Consider the following 15,563-nt stretch of genomic DNA (forward strand, 5'->3'; position numbering starts at 1 on the left):
ATATGTAAGTATTAAGTGTACAGTTTTTCTTCTCCCTTCTTATTGATTTCAGGCAAATTCTTTGTTTTATGTTCATATACGTGATGCCTCTCCTTGCTCACTACATCTCTTTCTGGGACAGCGTATGATTTGATATCTACTGGTGATTTATCCCGAGCCTCTCCTCTTCCTTTTTCGTTTGTGTTGGGTTCATGTATCTGATGTTTTTCTTCTTCTGTGTTTGTGAGGATCTTGCCTACACACTATCTTTATTTTTGTAGTCTTTTAGATTTTTATGTGCGTTTTGATGAACGTTTTAAAAATATAATGCCATTAATAAAATAAAAAAAAATAATTTAATCGTACTCAATGTTCCTAATTTTGTGTATATATAGAGTAAGCAAAGCTGGAAAACAAAAGAAGGAATCACTTTATTGACCTTATCGTTGTTGTTTTACTTCTAATCTACTTATTTCTAGATACAGATTTTCCTCTATCCAATAATAATAATAATATCGTATGGCATTTTTGCCGGGGAGATCCTTTCGGACAGTTCCGGCGCCATTTACATCTTTAACCCTGTTTCAAGTAACTAGTGCCGATGTACACTAGCCCAAGGGGACCGACGGCTTTACGTGCTCTCCGAGGCACGGTGAGACCGCTCGTGTCATTATTGGAAATGAAAATGGTTTGTCTTTAGCAGGGCTCGAACCCACGTGCACTGGCGTATGAGGCCAGCGAATATGCCGTTACTCCACGGCCGCTCACCTCTATCCAATAACCCAGATATACAAATTTTGTGACATGTTTTATTTTTTTTTTCAAGATCTGTACTCAATTTTAATTCACATCACATATTGTTCCTATATAATGGTTTAATATTTTAAAAACTATTTATGTATCACGCTTGTTTAACCATTTTAGCCCGGGAGGTAGTGTCAAATTTGACCGGAGCATTTTAGCATGGCTGGTTTCTTTTTATTTAGGTAAGTGTTCCAAAGCTTATTAACAAATGATGTGTCAGCTGGCCCAAGACCGGGGATTTTAGACAAGAAAGGGTAAAATATGAAAGTTGATGGACAAACGCTACAACTTAAATGTCAAATATTTATACACGTTATTCAGAACATTTGATAGCCTTGCTTACTTGGCTCCTAACTTTCACTTAGGAGATCCAGGTTCAAATCCTGGCGCGGAAAATTCTTTTTGTTTTTTAAATTGACATTTTATTTTGAAAAATAATTATTTTTATAATACCACGTTTTTATTATTTATACGAGACAATATAAAAAAATCTGTTTGTCTTTTATAAAATCGCAAACTATGCATTTTTGGTCTTAATATTATGATTGATCTTAATAAACAAAGTTGTTGTACATGAACCTCTGAAGGTTCCTGAGTTGGTAAGACCAACAATCTAAGTGGAAAGGGAGACATTATCTGTTATTTTTTTTAGAAACTGTTTTTTCTTAATTTTATATGTTGTAGAACCGAAAGATACAACTCTAAATTTTCACTTTTCTCTCACCAACCCCCATTTTTTAATAGCAATCTAAATATTTCCCTATTCTCTATAATACATAAAAATGAATGTTTGTCTGTACCTATGTCCCTTGTAGAATCGTAAACTATGCATTTAGTAGAAAAAAGTATAGGTACGCAATATTTTTTAGTATTTTTTGGCTTTCTGGTAATTTTTAGGTATTAAACTTTCAAACATTATTTAGTTTTAAGGCGGTACGAAGTTTGCCGGGTCAGCTAGTTAATAATAAAAAAATATTCTTGGACTAGTGTGGCAAAGATTAAAAAGTATAAATCAATAATTTATGAATTTTAGATTGTAATAAAAAAGCGTCAGCTGCATCATGTACGTTACAAAAAATGTTAGCTGGCCAAGTGGGCATGCCGTGGTGTTATAAAAATAACTATTTTTGAAAATAAAATGTCAATTTAAAAAACAAAAAGAATTTTCCGCGCCAGGATTTGAACCTGTTAGGAGCCAAGTAAGCAAGGCTATCAAATGTTCCGAATAACGTGTATAAATATTTGACATTTAAGTTGTAGCGTTTGTCCATCAACTTTCATATTTTACCTTTTCTTGTCTAAAATCCCCGGTTTTGGGCCAGCTGACACATCATTTGTTAATAAGCTTTGGAACACCTACCTAAATAAAAAGAAACCAGCCATGCTAAAATGCTCCGGTCAAATTTGACACTACCTCCCTGGCTATTTTATTGTAAATATAATTGAGATCAGTAGATTTTTTCGAATTATATTCTAAATTAATAATAAATAATAAATACAGGTAGAAGTTCGATATTTTTACAGCATTTGTATTATATTATTATTATATATCTGCATATATATTTTTTAAAATAAATAAATGGTACAAGAGCACAATTCGTTACACCTTCTGCATATGAATTGGTATTCGATATGATGATACATGTTTCGGTGTCCCCATCTCATCAGCCATCCGGGTAGAATACAAATTCACAAGCAGAAGGGAAACGATGTGTCTTGGAACTTCACAGTTTCAGTGAAAAGCACAAAAGCACTGAAAGTGCGAAGTTTCAGTGTTTTTGTGCCTGAGAGATTCTTTTTATTGGTATAATTATTAGAGCAATTTACTTTCGTACTTCTTATGCTGCGTAGTAAAATATTCGTTGTTGCTATAATTCAAACCAGTCGTAGATTCATGGAATAGACTGTAGCTATTTGGAGGCACTCTGAATCCAGTGGCGTAGTAATAAATTATTAATAAAAAATTATTTATTTTCAAATGCGGAAAGTATGATGTCAATGTGTGAAATCTTGTAAAAAGCAGTAGGGCTGTTACACCAAGACTTACTTTAGTACTATATATTAGCTTTATTCTTGCTACTGTGTACATATAAGGTGGGTTTGCCCTTGGACTATTAAACTATAGGCGTTCGGTTTGATATTTTAGAAGTGTACTAAATTTCGTTTTTCTTTTTGTGTAAGAATGAAAAAAACTATCGGTGATATTGAAATTTTTAGTATACAAATTACCCATTAATTTTATTAAATTGCTCCGAACTCTGATGGGATCGGAGATTTTGGATTTTGGAATATATTTTAAAAATACTGCTTACGTTAATCCCAGAATATCTGCAACCAAAATCTTTGCTGCGGAATGTATTGATATTTTTTATTAACATGTGAATTTGATTTGAAACATTCAAAATGCTCAATTATATTAGTTTATGTAATTGAAGAAATAATTACAGGGTAATACATTTTAAATGAACAAAAAAAGTGATAAAATTTGGACTTTTGAATTTACACATGTTCTTTTAGACGGAGAGGCAGCGCTGAAAAATCTATTTGAATTTACTAAAGCTAGATTTTTCACAGTTGAGTTTTCACTGTGAGTGTGTAGAGAAACATACTGCGGTCGGTCAAGCGAAACGTAGAACAGGGGTTACTGAGAGGGTATCAAAGTTGCTTTCCTACGAAGGTAATTATTCACATAAACATTCTAAATTAAATATAAATAAAAGTTATTATAGTCGGTCAGCTCTATGACGGGACAGAGCCGGTCGGTCGGCCCCAATAGTCGATTGAGGAAATGAAGCATTTTGGCTCGCAATTTTTCCGTCCAGCATGGATTTACTTGAAATTTTCACAGAAGGTAGGGAATAGTCCAAGGATCATTTTCTATATCATGCCGCTATCATACGCTAAAACCTTGGGGGTGGTTGCCACCCCATCTCGGGGGTGGGAATTTTTTATTACATTTTAACCATGTAATTCAATGGAAAAGGTGATTCTAAGAAAAAAATGTTTTTTACATTTTTCCGTAAAACTAATATTTTTCGAGTTATTTTCGCTTGAAAATAACAGTTTTTCGACGAAAAAATCGCCTTTTTTAGAGGGTGTTTTGAGAATAACTCGAAAAATATGCATTTGATCAAAAAAACTGTGGATATCAAAATTGTATCTTTTAGTAACACAAACCAAATTCTTTTCCAATAATATCTTTAAGACCAATACAAACCGAGATACGACATGTTGAAGGTTAGCTTTTTTCGTCAAATGCATAATTTGAAATATTCAAAGCCAAATAATGGAAAAAATTTGCATTTTTCGAGGAAAACTTAAATAATCTTTTTCCAAGTATACAATTAGACCTTTCAAAAAATAATAATAAAAAGTTTCTAGCATGAAAATTAAGCGACTTATAATCAAAAAAAATGTCGGTACCTGCTTTTCTGTACGAAAAAGTCAGTGAAAACAACCCCCCTAACTACCTTCCTAATTCAGAATTGGTCTTCACCTTACTGTAGTTCCTTTTATATTTATATTATCAATACACTCAAGGAGTTTGACCTATTTAAAATTCCTAATTTTGGAAAAATATATCTCACTGTGTACTGATTTTCAGCCTTAGTAAATGGATTTAATTACCTTTGTAGGAAAGCAACTTTGATACCCTCTCAGTAATGAGACCCCTCAAAAATGATTTTGTAGTATTTTTAGTAGTAGCTCGTTTCAACGAGCTATAAGACTGTGTAAATTAAATTCCGTAAGATGCCTTAGTTTTTAATTGGGGCGGGTTTAAAGGGCTCGAATAAGGGGGTGTTTGCTGGTAAATAGAGGTTTTAAACAGCTATATCTGGCTAACTATTCACTGTAATGAAAATCTGTGCACAGGGCAATTTTAGTCATTAAAAAAGCTACAATTTAGTAGTTTGTAATTTTTTTCATATCTTCCGTATTTTCGGAGATATTTTGAAGTAAAAGGTGAAAAATACCAAATTGCAAAAAATCAATTTTTCTTTAAACTCCAATTTTTCCAAAATTAGGCATTTTAAATAGGTCAAACTCCTTGAATGTATTGATAATATAAATATAAAAGGAAATACAGAGAGGTGAAGACCAATTTTGAATTAGGAAGGTAGTGGGGGTTGTTTTCACTGATTTTTTCATAGAGAAAAGCAGGTACCGACATTTTTTTGTAAGTCGCTTAATTTTCATGCTAGAAACTTTTTATTTTTTTTTTTGAAAAGTCTAATTGTATAGTTGAAAAAGATTAATTAAGTTTTTCTCGAAAAATGCAAATTTTTCCCATTATTTTGCTTTGAATATTTCAAATTGTGCATTTGACGAAAAAAGCTAAACTTTAACATGCCGTATCTCGGTTTGTATTGGTCTTAAAGATATTATAGGAAAAGAATTTGGTTTGTGTTACTAAAAGATATAATTTCGATATCCAAAATTATTTTTGATTAAATGCATATTTTTCTAGGTATTCTCAAAAAACACTCTAAAAAAGTCGATTTTTTCGTCGAAAAACTGTTATTTTCAAGCGCGAATAACTCGAAAAATATTAGTTTTACGAAGAAAATGTAAAAAACATTTTTTCTTAGAATCACTTCTTCCATCGAATTACATGGTTAAAATGTAATAAAAAATTCCCACCTGGACGAAAAAATTGCGAGCTAAAATGCTTCATTTCCTCAATCGACTATTGGGGCCGACCGACCGGCTCTGTCCCGTCATACAGTGCTTTTGTTAAACATTTAATTTAAGTTTTCTAGAACACTTAGGGTAAGAACAGAACAAGTGGGTCGAGGTGGAGGTGTAGGTCGCGGTGGATGCTACTAGTTAAGTCGCGGTCGATGTCGACGACACATAGCAAGGAGGTCACATGCGCTGTCAGTCGAGCTAGAACCACTATCAAGTGAAGTAGTTTAATGAAATTTGAATGACAAAAGGACTATGCTTTTGTGATGTTGTGTCAGTCAAGTGATGAGAGTGATGAAATGTCAGCTGTAAATACAGTGGAACCTCGATAAGTCGGCCCCCGATAACCCGGAAGTCCGGCTGACCCGGACCGATTTTCATCAGACAAACATTTCAACAATAAAAATGTATGTATTATGTTCAAACATTTTATCTGTAGCCGCTTCTGGAATGTCTTAAAAATATCGAGTTTCATTGATAAAACTTGGCTTCGACCATAATATAATATTTGAGAGATAATGGGTATTTGTGTAATTTGAACTATACGGTAAAAATGACTCATGGCACACGGCGGCAGCGGCGGCAGAGCGACGTTCATTATCCATTATCATCGGGCTATCGCAAACAACAGGCACCTTTAATTCCTTTATTTATTTTCAACTGTCTTTTAAAAAATTATTTTTAGAACAATGGTCTTTTAAACTTTAAACAATGAAAAAGCCACTGTTCTTAAATAACATAACATCGTTCCGATGGCAGACGAAATTGACACAACTATAATAGGTAAGTTAGATGTGTACTGTGCATATATATTTCATGTTATTTTAATTATAACGGACTTTATCTATAAGTATACCGTATTTTATTAATTTTTACAATGCTCTCCGGCTAACCCGGATTTTCTATAACCCGGATCGGCCGCGGTCCCGATTAATCCGAGTTATCGAGGTTCCACTGTAATCAGATCCTCCTTCATATTTCAAAAATTTACTGAATTTAATTACTTTAGAAATTCAAAAATAAACTGAATACAAAAAAGGGATTATATAAAAAGTATCAACTCAGATACCCCAGGAAATGACAACTTGGCTTCGAACGGACCAATCACAGGGAAGCATCCTTGAAGGCCGCGCAGTGGACATCCATGTCAAACAAACTCATTTTATTTTCAAAAGCATCGATGTAAACCTCCTGGATGGCATCGCGCTAAACCTCCACCGCGACTTACCTGCTCTGTTCTCTTCCATTCCCTACAATGTGTTTGTTTTACATGGATATCGACCGCGACCTCCACCTCCACCGCGACCCACTTGTTCTGTTCTTACCCTAACGATTCTGTTATAAGCATCAAAAGAGGAAGAAAATAAATTGAAGTAAAAAAATGTTCTTATTTTTTTGATTTTATTATCTATGGCGTTTTTAAGATTTGATTATTTTTGGATAATTCTAGAATGGTTCTGAAAGCATACGAATGTGCAACCTATCTTGCCTACGTCTGAGTGGTAGTTAAGACTTTGATATCAAATAAAACATTGAAAATAGGAAAAAGTATTAATGAATTTTAATTCATCATACTAACTACAGGTGACCCAAAGTAAATTTGCCCTTTTTGTCTAAGTTGGACAGAGTCCAACAGAGTTGAAGGGGTGAGACGGATGACATCAGATAGTCATGACGTGCGGATTTGTTAATAGCCATGGACCAAGTGAAGAGCAATGATTCGTACACAGTGGCAACGTAACAGTTCTGTGCTCACTACAATATTAGTCGCGTAGCGAATGCGCCCATCAGTGAATAATGCTACGTACCCGTGCAGTGCCCTACGATACAACATCCCCAAAGATCGGCTCGTAAGGTTGCACAGACATTACAAATTAGTCGTTCCAGTCTTCGATCCATTTGCAGTTTTATCCATACAAATTTCACCTTGTACAGTGCCTAAGACCTACAGATTTCTTTTGAAGTTGCTGAATGAGTAGTGCACGTTGCTCTGGAATGGTACATCTTTTTTTTTACAGCTGCTCTTTCCAGATTATGATGATACGACTTGGTTCCATCAACATGGTGCTACAGTATACAGGGTGTAAAAAAATACAGGCCATAAATTAAATCACATATTCTGGGACCAAAAATAGTTCGAACGAACCTAACTTACCTTAGTACAAATATGCACAAAAAAAAGTTACAGCCCTTTGAAGTTACAAAATGAAAATCGATTTTTTCGAATATATCGAAAACTATTGGAGATTTTTTATTGAAAATGGACATGTGGCATTCTTATGGCAGGAACATCTTAAAGAAAAATTATAGTGAAATTTGTGCACCCCATAAAAATTTTATGGGGATTTTGTTCCCTTAAACCTCCCAAACTTTTGTGTACGTCTCAATTAAATTATTATTGTGGTACCATTAGTTAAATTCAATATTATTAAAATTTTTTTGCCTCTTAGTATTTTTTCGATAAGGCAGTTTTTATCGAGTTGAAGCTTATTTTTCAATATGTTTACATAAAAATTTTATCGGGGTTTTGTTCTTTTAAACCCCCCAAATGTTTGTGTACGTTCCAATTAAAATATTACTGCGATACCATTAACACAGTGTTTTTAAAATTTTTTTGCCTCTTTGTATTTTTTCGAAAAGGCACCTTTTATCGAGATGTGACTTCTTTTTTAATATGGTTCAAAATATCCCTAAAAATGTAAATCATAAATAAATGTTCATATTATTACCAAGTCTCCATAATCGTACTTACCCATATACAAATATGTGGTGGATTTGACAAATATTCGAAATATCTCGATAAAAACTGACTTTTCCAAAAAGTACTAAGAGGCAAAAAAGTTTTAAAAACATTGTGTTTAACTAATGGTACTACAAAATTAATTTAATTGGAACGTACACAAAAGTTTGGGGGGTTTAAAGGAACAAAACCCCCATAAAATTTTTATGGGGTGTCCAAATTTCACTATAATTTTTTCTTAAGATGATACTGCCATAAGAATGCCACATGTCCATTTTCAATAAAAAATCTCCAATAGTTTTCGATACATTCGAAAAAATCGATTTTCATTTTGTAACTTAAAAGGGCTGTAACTTTTTTATGTGCACATTTGTACTAAGGTAAGTTAGGTTCAGTCGAATCATTTTTGGTCCCAGAATATGTGATTAAATTTATGACCTGTATTTTGTTACACCCTGTATATGGCATACTTGTCAGTAACTGCTGTAAATGAATTATTCCGAAAACTCTCATTTCCTCACATGACGACATGGAATGGTCACCATGATCTCCTGATCTCACTCTTCTAGATTTCTTTTTGTGGGGGTACTTAAAAAGCAGCTTTTACGTTGATCCCCTGCTACCATCGATCAGCTAAAACAACGAATTCGCGAGGAAATCAACAATATCCCAATTGCTTTATACCAACGTCTGGTCCTACACTTCCATATGGACACCATTATTTTAAAAAAGTAAATCCGTATTTTTGTACGCTGTTTTAGCAATAAATCGTGTCTGACTTTTCACCTTTATCTTTTATAACTTTTTGAAAAGGGAAATTTACTCTGGGTCACCTTGTACATTTAATGTTGTCATAGATTTGCCAAATTACAAGTTGACTGAAAATGTATCTGTAAAGTATTAACATAAGAATGGTGCTGTCTCAGATTTAGCATTATGTTATCCTTTTATAACATTTTTTATGTGCAAATCGTCGCTAATGTAAGTTAGTAAATCTACTAATGTATGTAGTGGATACCTTAAGTATTTTATAATATGCTGGATAATATATTATATACATCACCATAAATCATAGATATATAATACTCTAGATTGCGCCCTGCGATCTTAAAATGGGTGACGGTTGCGACAGAGATAAATGAGCCTATTTGGTCGGTAGTCTCTTTTTAATTTAAGGGGAATATCGACGACGTGAATATCCCACTTATCGATTAATATGTGTTGACAGTTGGAGCGGGTGGTGACGGGAAATGGTCTTTGGTCTTCGGACGTGGATAATCGTGGTTCGAATCCCATACCAACTTTACTTTTTTTATTTTTATTTAATCAATATTGCGTTTATTAGATATTTTTACATCTGAAAAATGGACCTAAGTAAATCTAGCAGATAATAAATGTATGTATAGTAAGTTAATATTGGAATACATAATTTGTGAACTGCATAGTAAAATAAAAGTCATTCGTTATTAATATAAATTCGTCCTTATTCGAATGATGTGAATGTTTGTTTTGCTTCTACTTTTTTAAAAAATTGTAACAATAGTTTCATAAATAAAAATAATGTCTAATTACTTATAATTGAATCGGTCATTTCAAAAACAGCAAAGTCCATAATTTTCAGAAACTAACTTTTTGAGAGGAATAGACTCCTTTAAGATAAACATTGTGCAAGAACGACACCAGTCCAGTAAAAACATTAGGAACAAAACTACAATATAACTCTGAATTTTGATGTCATCCATTTCATCCATCTTTCGACTATATAGTTAGGTTTCTTTGCTCTTCTGTAAAATTAGGAATATGTGACTCATGTTGTTTTTGAAATGACCGATTCAATTAATAAATCGATGGTACATTATGTTGATATTAATTATTGGTAATTTTTTACGAATATTTTTAACAATTACTTTATACTATTCTACAATTAACTTATTAAAAAAATAACATTGGCTTTTATATTTTTAAAAATCTATAGGTACCTACACAGTTTTTCTTATTTGTTATATATTTCTTTGCATAGATTTACTTTAGAGATGTAATAATATCTAATAAACGCAATATTATTAAATAAAAAATAAAAAAAGTAAATTCGAAAAGTAAGTTCGAAATGGGATTCGAACCAGAATTATCCACGTCCGAAGACAAACGACCAGTTCTTGTCGCCATCCGCTCGAACTGTCAAACCATCTAAAATACTCGACGACAGAGTAGGATAGTGACGTCGTCGATACTCCCTTTGAATTAGAAAGAGACTACCGACCAAATAGGCTCATTTATCTCTGTCGCAACCGTCACCCATTTTAAGATCGTAAGGCGCAATCTAGAGTATTATATATCTATGCCATAAATATTAATTATCTAACCTAACCTAACCTAGAAAATTTTTTTAGAAAGATAATTTTTACCTGGAAATATATTTTTGTGCAACGTTCACATCAGACAGACTCTACTTGCCTAATGTTACTACTGCTATTGCTTTAGCATTTAGTCTTGATTATGGAAGGGTGATTATAAATATCTATATCACTATTTATAGCGCTTATTTGAATTTTTTTAAATAAGCCTGTGTTATTCTTTATTTGAAAAAAAAAATTGTACAGAATACTGGGCCTTGTAAAATATCTTATATAATGAAAATAATGCATTATTTCCATTAGTTAGCAAAACCGTTCCATCATTCGTTGAGAGATGCGTCCAAAAAACTACATTGAAAGGAATTAGGTCTTAAAATACATGGACTTAATCTGAGATATTATGTACGCGTCCTAGTTCTAATAGCTGATACGTAAACATATTTATGTAAAATTCATGTTTGAAGATTATAGAATGAAACAGAAAAAATAAGCCGGAGAGAAAAATTCAGTAAAACGATGACTTCAACAGATCCAGGTGAAAACACCTCTATTATAATCAGCGTTGCCAGACGTCCCGCTTTTCGCGGGACGTCCCGATTTTTAACTCAAAATTAAATGTCCCGCGCGGGACAGGCTCAATCCCGCTTTTTGGGAATAATTCGACCCTGCGTGCAGCGTACTGAGAAAGCGCAGCGGTTGGCACAAACAAGTGTGGACCGGCCGCCTGTCCAGCGCATAATGAATATAAGCGCGGGCGAGAGAGAGGGTGCCTCTGTGCCTCACGCAATCGGTGCGTGCGACTGCTAACATCTTCTCTTTCTCTTCTGCTCTTTTCTTGTTCTTATTTGAATCGTAAGCGAGTAGCTGTGATTACTTACGAAAGAAAAACGAATACCATTTGTTTTCGAGCTTGAAATCAGTGAGGTAGTGAGTTGCGTTAGGTGCGAAATTTAGTGTAATTGCAATAAGAAAACAAAAGTTCCAGTTTTTTTACGAAAGATGAATGAAACTTATGAAACCGATAGTGATGTTTCGGATTGCTCGAAACCGGAAGACATTACACCCAAGAAGAAAATCAAACTAGGAAAACATCGCCTCACCAAATACAGTTCAAATTGGCAGAATGATCACAATTGGTTGCGTTCTGTGGCGTCGGGTGAGTATAAAGCTTACTGTACACTGTGCAAAAAAGAGTTTACTATTTCACATGGCGGATTAAACGACGTAGTGAAGCATTCCAAAACAAATAGTCACTTGAAGATCACTAGTTCTCGTGCTGCAAGAAACTTAACTAGCTATTTCCAGGCACCGGGTACTTCAACATCTGATCGTGATCGCGATGATATTATATACAAAACGTCAGCTGCAGAAATTACTTCTGTATATCACACCGTTAAACATTCGTTAAGCTACAATAGTCTGGATTGTTTTCAAAAGTTATTACCTCTCATGTACGCCGATTCTAAGATAGCTAAGAATGTTAAATGTGGTAGGACAAAGAGCGAAGCAATAGTTTGTGAAGTATTGGCAAAAGAAGCTTTGAAGGACGTAGTTCAAAATTTAAAAGAAGATTTATTTTTTTCGATTTCTACGGATGCCAGCAATAAAGGAAACCGGAAAATGTTTCCAATATGTGTGCGATATTTCAGTTTTGACAAAGGAATACAAAACAAATTAATAGATTTTGTGGAGAGTAATGACGAAACTGCCGACCAAATAACAAAGGTACTTTGTGAAACACTGGATAAACATAACTTAAAATTATCGCAAGTAACATCATATGGTGCAGACAATGCAAATGTAAACTTTGGTTCAAATCATTCTGTTTTCACTAATCTTCATTCCAAAAACGAAAAAATATTAAAAGCTAACTGTTCAGTTCACATCTTGCATAACATGAGCAAATTTGCATGTGATAGATTAGACATCGATGTAGAAGCTATCATCTTAAAAATATATGGCCATTTCTCACATTCAGCTAAACGTCGTGCGGAATTGATGGAGATATTTGAAACTACGGAAATGGAGTGGGTCGAGTTATTACGTCACGTAAATACAAGATTTTTGTCGCTCTGTCCTGCTGTTGAGAGAATAATCAAGGTTTGGCCTGCTTTGAAAAGCTACTTTGATAAAAAAGAATCATGTGCGAAAGCCATTGAAAAAATTTTTGGTTCTGAAGCAGAGGAAACAAAAACTCTAGCCTACTTGAATTTTGTTTATAATGTGATGAGTGCTTTTGGTACATTAATAAAAGAGTCTCAGGGAAATGACATTGCCATAACCGAAATGCATGAGTCATTACGCCTCTTCCGTTCAAGACTGATTCAAAGACAGAAGGATGGGTTTTTCGGCTACCAGACGAAACTTATTTTAAATAAATTAGTTGAATCTGAAGAGATCAAAGTCATCGAAGACTTTAAACTATTTTACACAAATTGCCAAAAATATATAGAAAAACGTTATAATTTTTCAGATGAGAATATTTTTGCTAGACTTAAATTCCTAAATCTGGAAACTGAAATTAGTTTCGACATGATTGAAAATGCTATCGCTTTATTGAAATTGACAGACAATATTTCGGTAGATCACCTATATGAAGAATTTAACTTGTTGAAATCATCTTTGGACGTATTAGTGGGAAATTCCAAAGACACCACTGCCACCACCGCACAGAAATGGCAACAGCTCTTTCAACAGTTTCCAAAAAAAGATACCAGGAATATGTTTAAACTCGTATCTTTTATATTAAGTACTCCAACGTCAAACTGCTTTCCGGAACGAGTTTTTTCGCAGATGAATTTGAAATGGTCAGATGCGAGAAATAAATGTTCCGTAAAGTTAATTAAAGCAGAATTACTCGTCCAGTTTAATCTACAGCTATCCTGTGAAGAGTTCTTTAAATTTACTAAAGAGAAAAGGGATATTTTGAAAGAAGTTAAATCCTCACAAAAATATGAATAAGTAATTCTTATAAATAATTAAAATATTCTCTTATTGTTCTTATTTTGTTATTCTTATATCTTTTATAACTTTTATTCTTATAAATATATAAAATTATTCTCTTATAATTTGTAACTCTAACTTCTATGACTTTTGTTTGAAACGCCACATTTTTCTAACGAATAAAACGTTTTTGATTCTGATATCTGATTTGTTTTTTATTTTTTTATTCAGAAGACGAATAAGACTCAATATTTTAATGATAAGGTAAATGTGATTTAAAATACCATATTTTTATTAAAATTTATTTTCTATTGATATTTTCACTAGGTGACTATCTTAATGTCTCGTAAACGTAATTTGAACTAAAATAAAAAGATAAATATTCAAATATTTTTGATTATATACCTTTTTTCACTATGTCCCGCTTTCGACGAAACAATCCCGCTTTTTTCACTCAAAAAGTTCCTAAATCCCGACTTGGCAAAAAAAAAATCTGGCAACGCTGATTATAATTATAAATAACACAATTTTTTTATTTCACCAACTTTTCAATAGTATGCATAACGTTGCATACTACTTTAGACGGCTAAAGTATGCATCAAAGATGGAATACAGTGATTTAAAACAGTGACAAAAAATAACCAATCAATATGCTAGTTCTGAAGTCGATACAACAGTAGTAGACAGTAAGTACAAAAGTACAGTAGAACCTCGATTATCCGTCAGGGCACCGAATCAAGGGTATGACGGATAATCGAAAAGACGGTTAACAGAACATTAAAAAAAATTCATAGTACAAATCTCAAATTTCATTTGTATGGATTGTTTGACAATATAAGAGGGATTTGTGTGACAATATAAGAGGGATTTTTTGAGTACAATCGAATCAATTTAAAATATTCTTAAATCTGTGCTTGTTTTACTGTTGCTTCACATTTTGCGATGGCTGAATTTCTTAATCGGCATAAGATCATGCAATCTAATTTATTGGCTTCTTCTTGTTGAGAATACCATTCGATGAATTATTGCAAATGCGATGCAGCTTCTCTAGATTATTTACGCAAATCTTTGTCAGTTACAATAGGTTCATCAAAATAGCTACAGTCAAATTCCAAGTCTGTGTGATAGCCGTTTGCATCCTCATCACAAATCAAATTAACTTTTTATTTTATTTTTTTTTTACATTAAAATTTTTGATTATGTAGTCAATACAACTTCTGTATGTACCCTGACGGTTAACAGAGGTGACGGTTAATGGAGAGACGGATAATCGAGGTTCCACTGTACTTTAAAAACGAAGTGTTCTTGAGAAATACAAAAAAATTTCATTATTTACGTACTATAAAAAAGCTTTAATAAATAAAAAATTATATAACTGTATCAGCTGTTTTAAACAGTAATTTTTTTATACGATGATTATACAGTGCGCGTCTAAAGTCTCCCCCAGCATATTTTGTAAACCTTAATGCTTAAATTAATAAATTTTTGGGCGAGGGACCGCAGACGTTCGGATTCAATAAGCGTGTCTTTGTAAAAACAGTGAAGTCGGCTTTACTAAGTAACAAGACATTTAGTCAACACACGCACTATACATTGCTCCCCTGATCTAGTGGTTGTAATTACGTTTTTTTTTTGCTTAGACTTTAGGCGCACACTATACAATTGGGACATTAGGTCCATTTCAAATCTTATAATGTTATCAATAATTCAACAATGGTTGACAAACTTTATTAAAGTCAATTAGGCTTATATCACATTTTTTTACGAATACTAATAAGCTCTTTCTACTTAAACTTAACAAAGTGCTGCTTTTCTGCCTTATTGTTACAAGTTATTAAGAGGCATCATCAGCGCGCGGAATACGCGTTCTAAGATTGCAGTTTTAATTTTGAATATTTCGTAATATAGCAAAGAATTTTGGTACAGAGCCCAATTTGAGAAATATGTTAGTATGTGGAAATTACTCTATAGTGTAGGAAACAAAGGTTGAACCTTGCAAAATGAACACAAGTCCGGTTTTATTTTTTTTCTGGTATATCAAGGCGTGCTTATTATAA

At 33.1% G+C, this 15,563-nt stretch overlaps 1 protein-coding gene across 1 annotated transcript; it reads left to right on the forward strand.

Annotated features, from left to right (window-relative positions):
* Positions 1-7,693: 7,693 nt before the first annotated feature.
* LOC126890380 (uncharacterized) lies at positions 7,694-14,923 on the forward strand. The gene is made up of 2 exons (XM_050659264.1): positions 7,694-14,196; positions 14,782-14,923. Exon 1 carries the CDS (start codon positions 11,563-11,565, stop codon positions 13,522-13,524), a length of 1,962 nt encoding a protein of 653 aa, XP_050515221.1. The 5' UTR covers positions 7,694-11,562; the 3' UTR covers positions 13,525-14,196; positions 14,782-14,923.
* Positions 14,924-15,563: the final 640 nt, after the last annotated feature.

The sequence above is a fragment of the Diabrotica virgifera genome, chromosome 8 (genome assembly GCF_917563875.1).
Source record: "Diabrotica virgifera virgifera chromosome 8, PGI_DIABVI_V3a".
In the NCBI taxonomy this organism is placed as follows: Eukaryota; Metazoa; Arthropoda; class Insecta; order Coleoptera; family Chrysomelidae; genus Diabrotica; species Diabrotica virgifera.

Coding starts and splice junctions, on each gene's coding strand:
- LOC126890380 (XM_050659264.1), top strand. CDS start 11,563: ATGAATGAAACTTATGAAACCGATAGTGATGTTTCGGATTGCTCGAAA.